This window comes from Phoca vitulina, unplaced genomic scaffold (assembly GCF_004348235.1).
Source record: "Phoca vitulina isolate PV1807 unplaced genomic scaffold, GSC_HSeal_1.0 scaffold46, whole genome shotgun sequence".
NCBI classification, from domain to species: domain Eukaryota; kingdom Metazoa; phylum Chordata; class Mammalia; order Carnivora; family Phocidae; genus Phoca; species Phoca vitulina.
The window spans coordinates 9,099,365-9,112,222 of NW_022589749.1; the positions used below are offsets into that span (position 1 = coordinate 9,099,365).

At 44.4% G+C, this 12,858-nt stretch overlaps 1 protein-coding gene across 3 annotated transcripts in view; it reads left to right on the forward strand.

Moving 5' to 3' along the window:
• Positions 1-12,858, forward strand: part of TMEM120B (transmembrane protein 120B) — a 98,872-nt gene that overhangs the window by 64,529 nt on the left and 21,485 nt on the right. For 2 of the 3 annotated variants that reach the window (XM_032431251.1, XM_032431250.1), the window contains exons 3-4: positions 8,807-10,235; positions 11,948-12,064. In XM_032431251.1, coding sequence (XP_032287142.1) covers positions 10,057-10,235; positions 11,948-12,064 — 296 coding nt within the window. In that variant the 5' untranslated portion in view covers positions 8,807-10,056. The remainder of the gene's footprint in view (positions 1-8,806; positions 10,236-11,947; positions 12,065-12,858) is intronic. The other variant, XM_032431249.1, reaches the window with a different exon arrangement.

Genomic DNA, 12,858 nt, shown 5'->3' on the forward strand with positions numbered 1-12,858 from the left:
TCCCCCCCTTCATTCTTCCCCTCCTGCTATCTTCTTTTTTTTTTCTTAACATATATTGCATTATTTGTTTCAGAGTTACAGATCTGAGATTCAACAGTCTTGCACAATTCACACATACCCTCCCCAGTGTCCATCACCCAATCACCCCATCCCTCCCACCCCACCCCCCACTCCAGCAACCCTCAGTTTGTTTCCTGAGATTAAGAATTCCTCATATCAGTGAGGTCATATGATACATGTCTTTCTCTGTTTGACTTATTTCGCTCAGCATAACACCCTCCAGTTCCATCCACGTCGTTGCAAATGGCAAGATCTCATTCCTTTTGATGGCTGCATACTACTATTATTTCTTAAACTGAGAGTGAGAATATGGGTGCTGATGTTTATTTTCTATCAGTTATATGATTTTCTGCCTTTTTTTGTATGCCTGAAATATTTCATAATAAAATGAGCAGGAGACCAAAAAGTAACCCAACAGTACCAAAAGGCTTATAAAGAAAAACAGCTCTGGGGCGCCTGGCTGGCTCAGTCGGAAGAGTATGCGACTCTTGATCTTGGGGTCATGAGTTTGAGCCCCATGTTGGGTGTAGAGACTACTTAAATAAAACTGAAAGAAAAGACAAAAGAAAGGCAGCTCTGTAGGTTCACTGTCAATCATTTACATGATTATGACCATGCAGATATTATTTACTGCAGAATCGAGTAGTGTACTATGCTTGTATTTTCTCTTTTGCAGATTTTAACTAAATTTATATAGTTAGCATTTGATTCTTTACTGGCAATGCTTGCTTATAATTATCCTCTTTTTTTACATCCTAAAGCTCCATCCTTAGATACTCTATCAAGTGTGTTTCTTTTCTTTGGCCTTGAACTAGACAAGTTAGGGGATGCGGGGTGGGGAGGTTAGCTTTGTGCTCCCGAATGGAGTCTTTTCTTTCTTTCTTCTGCAGCTGCTTGTCTGCTTTGGTGCCCCCAGCACTCTGGGTTATTTTTAGAGGTAGCAACTCGATGTGGGAGTCAATCACATTTAATAAGCTGGTACTCCCTGCACCAGTTGCAGAGTGTGGACTCCCTGTGTTTGGTGTTTCCCGTGTTCCAATCCACTGCTGCCAAGTTTAGAAATAGAAATAGTGGTTTGGCAGTTTGTCATTTTCTTTAAAAGTTAAACATACATTTACCATATGACCAGTAATTCCATTCCTAGGTATCTACCCAAGAGAAATGAAAATATGTCTGCACAAAGATTTGTACATGTTCATGGAAGTATTATTTATAATAGCGAAAAAGTGGAAATAACTGGAATGTCTGATAACAGGTGAATGGATAAACAAAGTGTGATGCATCTGTACCAAAGTTTTATTGTTTAGTAGCAATAAAAGCAGAATAACATGTGCTCCCCCCCCACTATCCGAAAGTACAGCCTTCCAGTGAAACCTTTCATGAGCCAGAATGGCGTAAAGCGAAGAGTATCCCCTGCTTTAGGAAAGGTCGAGTCACACCACTGCTTTCTCGAAAGACCTCCATTAGTACCTGTTTTTGCTAACCAAAAGAGATCCGAAGAGGATTTTCACTTTTATGAAAAAAGCCATTACCTTACTAATGGCGGTCTTTCATAAAAGCAAAAGCAAAATGGCATAACGGGAACTTTCAGGAAGCAGGGATCCTTGTGTATGCTACAACATGAATAAACCTCAGAAACGTGATGCTCAGTGAAAGAAGCCAGACCCCAAACCACATATGGTATGACTCCATTTATATGGACTATCCAGAAAAGACAAATCTATAGGGACAGAAGGTAGCTTAGTGGTTGCCAAGGGGCTGGAGGGAGGGGTGTGGGGGGAGCAGCGATGTTGTCACAGACGTGAGGGGTCTTACTGGGTGGTGAAATGTCCTAAAACTGGCTGTGCCAATAGCTGGATAACTGGGTAAATATATAGGCATCACTGAATTGTACACATAAAATGAGTGAATTTTATGGTATGTGAATTATACCTCAAAGCTGTTAAAAAATGATGGCTTAGGTTTTTGGTTTGTAGAAAAAACACCCAATTTGATTGTTCAGAGATCTACATTTTGGGGTGCCTGTTTAGTTAGTGGCTTGATGAAGGATTCATTCAACAGGGCTCCAAGTCCTTGTTTTTGGTGTCTTTAGGATGAAAGTGCCCAGGGCAAGAGGTTGGTAATAATGAGTCCCAAGATTTGTGGCTTCTGTTCTTACCTGGTGTGATTAACTTCGCCCAGAAGGAAAACTCTGTGCTTTGGCATTTTAATCTAGATTCTGACACTTGCTTCTGAAATGAAGACCTTTAATCCAAACTGGCAAAGCCAAACCAAATAAAACAGGATTTATTTGTTTGTGTAATTGGGAGGCCAAAGGTATACTATCTTCAAATATGAGTCGATCCAGGGGCTCAAATGAAACCATCAAGGCTCAGCCTTCATCTACCTCTGCCCTGTTTTCCCATCAGTTGGATTCATGCTCAAGCAAGACGGCTCCATTAGCTCTGGGCTCACATGAGCTCTTCCTCCTTCAAACTAGTGGAAGAAGAGCTTCTCTTTTTCAGCAGTTCTGGTAAAAACTACCCCCCCCCCTCCCCAGCAACTGAGATTTGTTGGTTTTGAATGCCTGTCCCTGAATTAGCCAGTTGGGTCTGGAGATTGATACTCTGGCCAGGCCCAGGTCATATGCCCTGGAACCTGCGGCAGCTTCAACCCCATTCCTAGCCAGATTTCAGTAACTGAGTGTGGGGAGGGCTGGATTTCCAAAGAAACTGTGGAGACATTAACCAGAAGGGGAATATCTACCTAGTTGGCAAAAACAACAGAAGGCTTCCATATGGTGACCAGTTCCTTTTGAGGCTACAGGTTCAAGGCTGACTGGATGAAAGCCAGGATTGGATTGCTGCAGTGTGGCTCATCCTGCCCCTGGAAGAAGCATTTCAAAGCACAGGTCTAATTGAGGGTCTTCTGGAGACACCCTCACGTGCAGAGAATAGCCAGGGATTCCAAGGGAGGATAAGAATTGTATTCCCCACCTCCCAGAACCACCCCATGGACAGTCCATCAAGAAACAGCTGTTGTAGGGGCGCCTGGGTGGCTCAGTTGTTAAGCGTCTGCCTTCGGCTCAGGTCATGATCCCAGGGTCCTGGGATCGAGCCCCACATCAGGCTCCCTGCTCAGTGGGAAGCCTGCTTCTCCCTCTCCCTCTGCCCCTGCTTGTGTTCCCTCTCTCGCTGTGTCTCTCTCTGTCAAATAAATAAAATCTTAAAAAAAAAAAAAAAAGAAAGAAAACGGAAAGCACTGTAAAAAAGAAAGAAAGAAACAGCTGTTGTAAAATGGTGCAGCTGGGAAAATGGTATGGTGGTTCCTAAAAAAATATTAAATGTAGAATTACTATTTGATCTAGCAATCCCACTTCTGGGTATATACCCAAAAGAACCGAGAGCAGGGACTCCAAACAGGTACTTATACTCCCAAATGGTCATAGTAACATTACTCACAATAGTCAAGATATGGAAGCAGCCCAAGTGTCCATCGAATGATGAATGGATAAAGATGTGGTAGATATATATACAATGGAATATTATTCAGCCATAAGAGAATGAAATCTTGCCATTTGGAACAATGTGGATGGAGCTAGAGGGTATTATGCTAGGCAAAATAAGTCAGAGAAAGACAAATACCTTATGATTTCACTCATACGTAGAATTTAAGAAACAAAACAAGCAAAGGGGGGAAAAAGAGGCAAATCAAGAAACAAACTCCTAACTATAGAGAACAAACTGACCATTACCAGAGGAGAGGGGAGGGGGAGATGGGTTAAATAGGTGATGGGGATGAAGGAGGGCACTTGTGATGAGCACCTGGTGATGTATGGAATTGTTGAATCACTGTATTGTACACCTGAAAGTAACATAACACTGTATATTAACTAACTGGAATTTTAAAAAATGTAATCACTTATCTCCCCTTGCCCCCCAAAAAGCTCCCTGCATTTTCTTCCCAAAATATTTCTGAGAAGTCAGACATAAATTATGAAGAACTAGAAGGGTTCACATGTTGTATGATTCAGTTAAACTATATTCTCTTCTGTTTGGCTTTCAAAAAAAAAAAAAAAAAGACAATACATGTTTCTACTTATGTAAAGTATCTAGAGGGTCAAATTCATAGACAAAGTAGTATGGTGGTTGCCAGGGGCTGGGGAAACAGAAAGTGGAGTTATTATTTGATGGGTTTGGAGTTTCCGTTGGGATGATGAAAAAGTTCTGGAGATGGAATGGTGGTGATGGTTTCACAATGATGTGAACATATCTAATACCACTGAATTATACACTTAACATTATTATTTTAATTTTTTAAAAAGATTTTATTCATTAGAGAGAGAGCACGAGCAGGAGGGGCAGAGGGAGAAGCAGACTCCCTGTTGAATAGGGAGCTCTGTTCAGTGCTCAATCCCAGGACCCTGAGATCATGACCCAAGCTGAAGGCAGCTGCTTAACCGACTGAGCCACCCAGGTGCCCCTACACTTAAAATTATTAAGATGGTAATTTTATATGTGTTTTATTAAAATTAGGGAAATTTTAGAAATTTCAAATGATTAAAATGGTAAATTTTATGTTATATGTATTTTACCACAGTTAGAGAGAATAAGAGGCAGCTGTCTAGAGAAAAGTTAGAATCCAAGAAATGAATTGGTAACCTTTCCTACTGCTTGTGGGACTGGTATGAGGGAATCAGCAGAGTCTGGGCGTGGGCGAGGAATGCCCTGGAAATGGAGAGTATGTCACACTAAGGGCCCTGTTTCTGACCGCCCCCCCCACACCTCCTCCCCAGCCCCACATTGTCCTCCTCATAGCTGACAAATCTTCAGTCTGGAACTAAAGACAAGAGTCGACCAGATGTATGGTCTCCAATATAAGATGTCCCCTGGGAAGTGGCTCTAGCTGATAGAGAGAAAGAACCAGAGGGGAGCTGGAGTGACTCCATATGCCAGGGGGCAAAATTGTGGGAAGGCTCACGGACTTCCTATCCCTACCTGGTCTGATATCTTAGGATGGAGCAGAAAATATCACCAGCAGAGATTAGAGAAGTGCCTGTAGAAAAGTCGACGTCATTGAGTGTTGGTGAGGTGTCGACAGCTCTCATAAGCTGTGGGTGGGAGTGTAAATTGGTACAGCCACTCTGTGGCAGTTTGCCAAGATCTATTAAAACTAAAAACAAGGCTGTGCACTCTGACCCAGCAATCCTTCTTCTCTTCCCAAGAGAGATGCTTGTGTGTATGCCTGTGAGGATGTTAGTCAATGTTGCATTGTTGGTTATAGGCAGAGACTGGAAACAACCTAAAGATCCAGCAATAGAATGGCTCAGTAAGCCGTAGTATGTCCATAGCATGAAATGTTCCATAGCACTAAAAAGAATGAAGTATATCTGTACATTCTTATGTTGGTGGATCTTCAAGACATATTGTTGAGTGAGAAAAAGAAACTTGTGGAATCCTATCTAAATTCTGATACTATTAATATATTTTTAAAAATCAAAAGTATGTACTTTATGGTATAAGCTAAGCTGCTATAACAAAGAGACCCCCAAATTTAAAAAAAAAAAAAAAAGGCTTAAATGAGGCAGCATCTTTCTCACATAACGGTCCAAAGGGAGGTGTGGTCCAGGGTAAGTGGTGTTCGGTTATGTGTTGCTATGTAAAACAACAATAATTACATTTTGCTCTTGGATTCTGTGGGTTAGGAGTTTAGACGGGGCGTGATGGGAATGGCTTGACTGTGCTCTGCTCTGTGGTGTCAGGGGCCTTCGCTGGGAAGACTCGAATGGCTGGGAGTAACTTACATGGCTGTGGCTAGAATCGTCTGGAGGTTCTTTGCCCACACATCTAAATGTCTGAGCTGAAACGACAAGAATGTTTGTCTTAGTTGAGACTATTGATCAGAGTGCCTACATGTGACTTCTCTATGAGGTTAGGATTTCCGTATAGCATGGTGGCCTCAGGGTAGTTGGACTGTTTGCTCTAAAAGCAAGTGTTCCAGCAAATAAGGCAGAAGCCACATGGCCTTCCATGACTTTTTTCTCAGAGACTGTAGTGTTGCTCCTGCCGTATTTTATTGGTCAAACCAGCCACAAGCCTGTCTATATTTAAGAGGTGGGAACAGAGATCCCACCTCTGTCTGAGGAGTGCTGAAGGATGGGCAATCGTGTTTTAACACCATCACAAGTGGGAAGCTCTGTCACATGAGGTCAGCCGAGGTTGGTTTGGCTGGGGGAAGGGACACTGGGCTTTGCCATTGACATCATGTGGCTTCCATCTCTGGTTTCAAGGTAACTGCATCTGTTGTCACCATATCCCAGTCAGGAAAAGGGACAGTGGAGGGCAAGCAGCTCCTTATAAAGATGTGGTTCAGAACTTCGACACATCACTTCTACCTGCATCCATTTGGCTGACTCATCCTGCTGCTACACATAGCTGCAAGGGAGGCTGGGAAATGTCTGTTACTGGATGGCCATGTGCCCAGCTACTACTCATGCGGTCCCGTTACTAAAGGAAGTAAAGGAGACTAAGTATTAGGGACAATTCATTTTTGCAGCAGTGTGTATTTTTCATATATATGTATATATATTTATGTGCATATATGTAGAAATAGGTCTATATAGAATATAGAAATGCATAGATAAATAGACTACAGTTTGGAAGAATACATAGACAAAAGTCTAGAAGAAAGTGGTAACTGTAGTTACCTCTGGAGAAAGGGGAGAAGACAGGATGCGGGATATTCATAGCCGACTCCAGCCATAGCTGTAGCGTTTTAATTTTTTTTTTTTTGAAGATTTTTATTTATTTATTTGACAGAGAGAGACACAGTGAGAGAGGGAACACAAGCAGGGGGAGTGGGAGAGAGAGAAGCAGGCTCCCCGCGGAGCAGGGAGCCCGACGCGGGGCTCGATCCCAAGACCCTGGGATCATGACCTGAGCCGAAGGCAGACGCTTAATGACTGAGCCACCCAGGCGCCCCTGTAGGGTTTTAATTTTTAACGAGGATAATGTCTTCATGTTTTACTTAAGAAATTAAATATTAATTTAAATCCAAGAGGGCCTGGTGAGCATCTGGCTGCTGATGTTGCAGTCTTGGTCTTATCTTTCTGTGGTGGGACCCAGCACCAGAGTGTGCCAGGAGGTCGCATAGCCCTTTATCTTCCAGGAGCCTCTGCTGCTGTTGCTGGGGACTCTTGGTTCAGAGGCCCCACCTTCTCAAAGCCTATGTAATTTACTCGGGATCTCTCTGCCCCCATCCTTCCTGTCCCGTTCTGGAGGCTTTCCTTTATTACGAGCAGATTAGTTGAACATAGGATGGTCGAGGATTTCAAAAGGGAGTAAATCGCAGCCTCCCTCTCTACAGATTACTTGTTAATTACAGATAGAAGGCTGGTCACTGTAAATGGAGAAAGCAGTGGGCAGCAAGCAATCAAAGTTAACATCACAGACACTGTGTCCCTCCTGATAGGAGACACTGAGGACACAGCATCACTTTAATGGCATTTCTGTCCCAAATGCATATCCAAAATTCACTCATGAGGAAATATCTGACAAACCGAGATGGAGGGACATTCTTCAAAACAACTGGACTGAACCCTTTAAAAATGTCCATGTCATGAAAGATGAAGAAAAGTCGAGGAACTATTGTAGACTAAAGGAGCCTAAAGAGATACGATAATCTGATCATTGTACTATGGATATATAAGAGAATGTCATGTTCTTTTTTTTTTTTTTTTAAAGATTTTATTTATTTATTTGACAGAGAGAGACACAGCGAGAGAGGGAACACAAGCAGGGGTTAGTGGGAGAGGGAGAAGCAGGCTTCTCACTGAGCAGGGAGCCCAATGTGGGGCTCAATCGCAGAACCCTGGGATCATGACCTGAGCCGAAGGCAGACGCTTAACCGACTGAGCCACCCAGGCGTCCCGAGAATGTCGTGTTCTTAGGAAACATGCACTGAAGTATTTAAGAGTAAAGAAGCATGTTGTCTACGACCAACTCCCAAATGGTTTAGAAAGGAGTAGGCAAACCTTTTTTGGCAGAAAGGCTAGGGAATGAGGATTCTAGGCTTCGGCGGGCCATATGGTCCGTGTCACAACTACTCACTATGCCACGGCAGCGCCAAAGTGGCCACGACGGGATGTAAGTGAACGGGTGTGGCTGTGCTCCGGGAAAGCTTATTTATGGATACCAAAATTGCAATTTCATACACTTCTCACGTGTCGTGAAGTAGTCTTCTTTTGATTTTTTTTTTTTTTCAACCAGCCAAAATCCATTTCTAGCGTACTGCCCATACAAAATCTGGTGGCTGGCGATTTGGCCTGTGGGTTGTCGTTCACTGATGCCTGATACAGAAAAAGAACACACACACGCACACACACACACACGCAAACACACACACAGGATAAAGCAAATATGTATGGCATAATGCCAACAGTTAGTGAATCTGGGTGAAGGGTATAGGGGGGTTCTTTGTATTCTTCTTAAAATTCTTCAGCAAGTTTGAAATTTTTTTTTTTTAAAGATTTTATTTATTTATTTGACACAGAGAGAGAGACAGCAAGAGCAGGAACACAAGCAGGGGGAGTGGGAGAGGGAGAAGCAGGCTTCCCGCTGAGCAGGGAGCCCGATGCGGGGCTCGATCTCAGGACCCTGAGATCATGAACTGAGCCCAAGGCAGTCGCTCAACCAACTGAGCCACCCAGGCGCCCCTGAAATTATTTAAAAATAAAAAGTTACATGAAAGACATGATTTTCCTCTCCAGGGACCCAGGAAGGAGAGAGTGAGGATGCTGTGCGAATTCAGGGGACCAAGCCTTCTCATCTCGGGGTCAGGGGAGACTTGCTCACAGTGTCCTTTGATGTTGTTCCTAATTGTTATCTGTTCACTTCATTGCCTTCACTTCTTTATTTTCTGGCTTGACTGTCAAATCTAGAGACCCCGCTTGGCAGCTATGAGCATTTAGGCTCTGGTCTCACCCTTTGACCATCCCCTTTTTTTCCCCTCCCTCTGGTAAATACATTTCTCCACCACCCAAGAAAACAGACACTTTAAATCTGTTCATTGGATTATTTTTTTTTAATTTCATGGTCCCTGTCCCTCATATTGTTTCCTCCACATTGTTGGTGCTTGTCTTAGATTATCAGAACTCTAGAGGGAAGGGGCTGTTTCTGAGCATATGGTGTAAGGTTCGGGGAGGTGTGCTGGGGCAGCGTGATCAAGAAGTTACTGTGTTCATCCTCCTTGCCTTGAGGTGAAGTCTCTTGTATTTCCCCAGGCCCTGTGGCCCTGAATGGTTATTTCCAGAGCCTGGGGTAGGGAGGGCTGGCTTTAAGGGAAGCGATGTGTCCTTTTCTTAGTTGACTTAGCAAGAACTCTTTTCATTGCCAGGATCAGAAACCCAACTCAAACTGGCCTAAGTGAAAAGGTATTTATTAATTCATATCACCAAGAGCATTACATTCAGGCCTGGTTAGATCTAAGGGCTGAATTGATGCTGTGAGAATTCTATCTCGTACTGCATTGCAATTCTGTTTTCCTGTTAGGCTTCATTTGCTCAGCAGCCCCAGGTGCGCTTTCTACCAGATTAGCAAACCCAGAAGAAGGAGGGCATTTCCAAACCAATACTTCTAAACCAGAGTCCCAGGGCTGACTCTCACTGGCCCAGTTTGAGCCATGTGTCTACCTCTGAATCAGTCAGTGGCTAGGGCATTGGAGGATACTCATTGGCCAGGTGTGGATCACATGACCGCTATTGGCATGGAGACTGTTAGCCCTACTCAAACCATCTGGACCAAGAAGAGGTTGACAAGAGGTGGCCTCTCAGAGGCATATTTGGTTGCTGTTGCTATTAGGAAGGATGGAACCTGGGTAGGAAAAAAACATTAGTTCCGTACATAAGCGCCGTGCCATGCTGCCTTCCCGAATTCCAGCCTGGTTGTCTAAGCCACATCTTCAATAGTAGTAGTTGCATCATCTTAGCTGTCAGACTGACTTGCACAGTCACATCCAACTATGAAAAGCGACCCATTCACATTCTCCCATACACCCTGCTTGGGCTCCTCCATCCCTCAGGAAACCCACAGGATCTACAAGCAGAAGCTGGAGGAGCTGACCTCACTCCAGACTTTGTGTAGCAGCTCCATCAACAAGCAGAAGACGCGCCTGAAGGACTTGAAGCACACACTCCAGAGGTAGGCGAGGCTACAGCTCCCTGGGTTTTAAGGGACAGAAACCCAACTCAAAGCTGGCTTAAGCAGAGAATGGAAATTTTAATGGAAAAAAACCAGGAGTAGCTTCAGACATCACTGGATCCAGGGGTCAAAAGGTGTTTTTAGGAATCTGTTTGGTTTTTTTTCCCCCCTTCTAAATTCTGCCGTCCTCTAGATTGGCTTCACCCTCAGGCTGACTGTCCCCTTCTGGTCACCGAGATGGCCACCAGCAGTGCCAGACAAATATCTTCCGGACTTACATCCTCCAGCCTTCCTTCCTATTGGTTTGGTTCCACTGACAGAATAACTTGTTTTTCAGTACAAGTTCTGGGTGTGATCCTAATTGGTGGGTATTGGTCACATGGTTATTTGTGAACCAATCACTGAGACTCTGGTTAGGCAAGACTAGGTCATATGCTTAGTTTTTGGACCTGGGGGATGGGACAGCCTTACTGGAACTATATGGAGGGGGAAAGAGGATGAGAGGTAGTTTCCCAGAGGAAAGTTGTTATAGGTCTTTGGTGTAGGTGGTAGGAAGTCTGGCATCCCCAGGGGGAAATACTTAAGCTCATGACTTTCTTCAGTTCTTGAGGCCAAGATCATAAGTTCACCTCCCAATCCTCATGTCTTCATGGTTTGGAAAGTGCTCTCATCCCCTATAGGTAGAAGGAGTCCAGTGGATGCTGTGACCCCAGGCAGGCAAGGAGACTGAGGCTCTGAGTGGCTTATCCCAGTTGACTTAGCTAAGTCTCCATACCATAGTGTGTAACTCCTGGTCAATTCTTCCCTTCCCTTGTGGACAATTTTTGCAAACGTTACTGATTATATCCCTAACCTTGGCTGACCATTTTGGAAATGGAGGTCCATTAGTCATGGGGTAAGAGTGTGGATGGTTCCATGTAATGACATCGCCACTCTTGGAAAAACACATCTTACTGATGGTAAGAATCAACAGTCTTTATCAGTCTAGGATTTTTCAACCCTGGCACTGTTGATAATTCTGCTGCAGAGTCTGTTCTGTGCATTCTAGGATGTTTAGCAGCATCCCTGGCCTCTATCCCCTAGATGCCAGTAGGACCTTCCACCCTGTTTGACAAATAAAATGTTCCTAGATGTTGCCAAGTGTCCCCAGTTGAGAACCATTGGGTTAGAAGGTTGACCCATAGAAGACACACCTACTATTCTGAGAGGGTGTCCACTGGCTTGTTTTTCTAGTTTTGAGAGTTAAATATCACCAAGGAAAAACAGACAGTGATCAGTTGGCTGCTAATACTTTTAAAGCACTTTCCTGTCTGCCCTTCTAGTAATCTTCAGTCTCTTCTTTTAGAAGAGTAAGAAGCATGGTGTTGCCTGTAGAAGTCCATTGAGCTCATACTGTGTATCAAGGATCATTCTAAATGTGTTACATTTAGTGTACTCACTTAATCCTCACAACAGTATTGTCCATGAGGTAGGCCTGATGCTACCCCTGTTTTTCAGGTATGGAAAATAAGGCAAAGTGGTGAAAGGACTTTCCCAAGGTCACAAGGCTAGCAGGGACCCAGTGTCAAACCCACAGGGTGCAGAGGGAGAATTGAGGTTGTAAGAAGCATTGAGCTAGAAAGTTGGGAGGGCAGTGCCCCAAGCTCCCAGATTCTTCCTCCAGTCTGAGTAACACCCCTGCTTCTCCTATGCCCACACCTCTGACCAAACAGGTACAAGAACCATGCCAGTCGGGAGGAGGCAGAGCTCATTCAGCAGATGAGCGCCAACATCAAGGAGCGGCAGAACATCTTCTTCGACATGGAGGCCTACCTGCCCAAGAAGAATGGGTAGGAGCTGGAAACTTAGCGCACCCCTGCTGCAGGCAGACACCCAGGCCTAGAGGGCCTGGTCTGTGTGACTCCCACCTCCCTGCTGGGGCTTGAGGTTGAGGGGAAAGGAGGGAAGCAAGGGCAGGAAAGAGAAGGAGGCTTCCTCATACGTTCCTCCATGGAACAGGAGGGGATCTCAGCGTGACCTTCCTGGGAGGGCTTGTGCGAGGAACCAGATACAAGATCTGGTTTCCAGCACCTGCCGCATGCCTGGTGCCACCCGAGGTTAAGAGGAAAGATGTTTTCTCCCAAAGAACAAACACTGATTTATTTTATTTTTATTTTAAATTCCAGTGTAGTTAACAGACAGTATTGTATTAGTTTCAGGTGTACAGGAGGGTGATTCAACACCTCCATACATCACCCAGTGCTCATAACAACAAAGCCCTCCTTCATCCCCATCACCTAGCTCACCTGTCCCTTCACCCCCTCCCCTCTGGTAACCATGAGTTTGTTCTCTGTAGTTAAGAGTCTGTTTCTTGGTTTCTCTCTCTGTCTCTCTTTTGTTTCCTTTTTTTTTTTTTTTTGAAGATTTTATTTATTTATTTGAGAGAGAGAGAGAATGAGAGACAGAGAGCATGAGAGGGAGGAGGGTCAGAGGGAGAAGCAGACTCCCTGCCGAGCAGGGAGCCTGATGCGGGACTCGATCCTGAGACTCCAGGATCATGAGCTGAGCCGAAGGCAGTCGCTTAACCAACTGAGCCACCCAGGCGCCCTCTCTTTTGTTTCCTTTGAGAACAAACATTTATTGA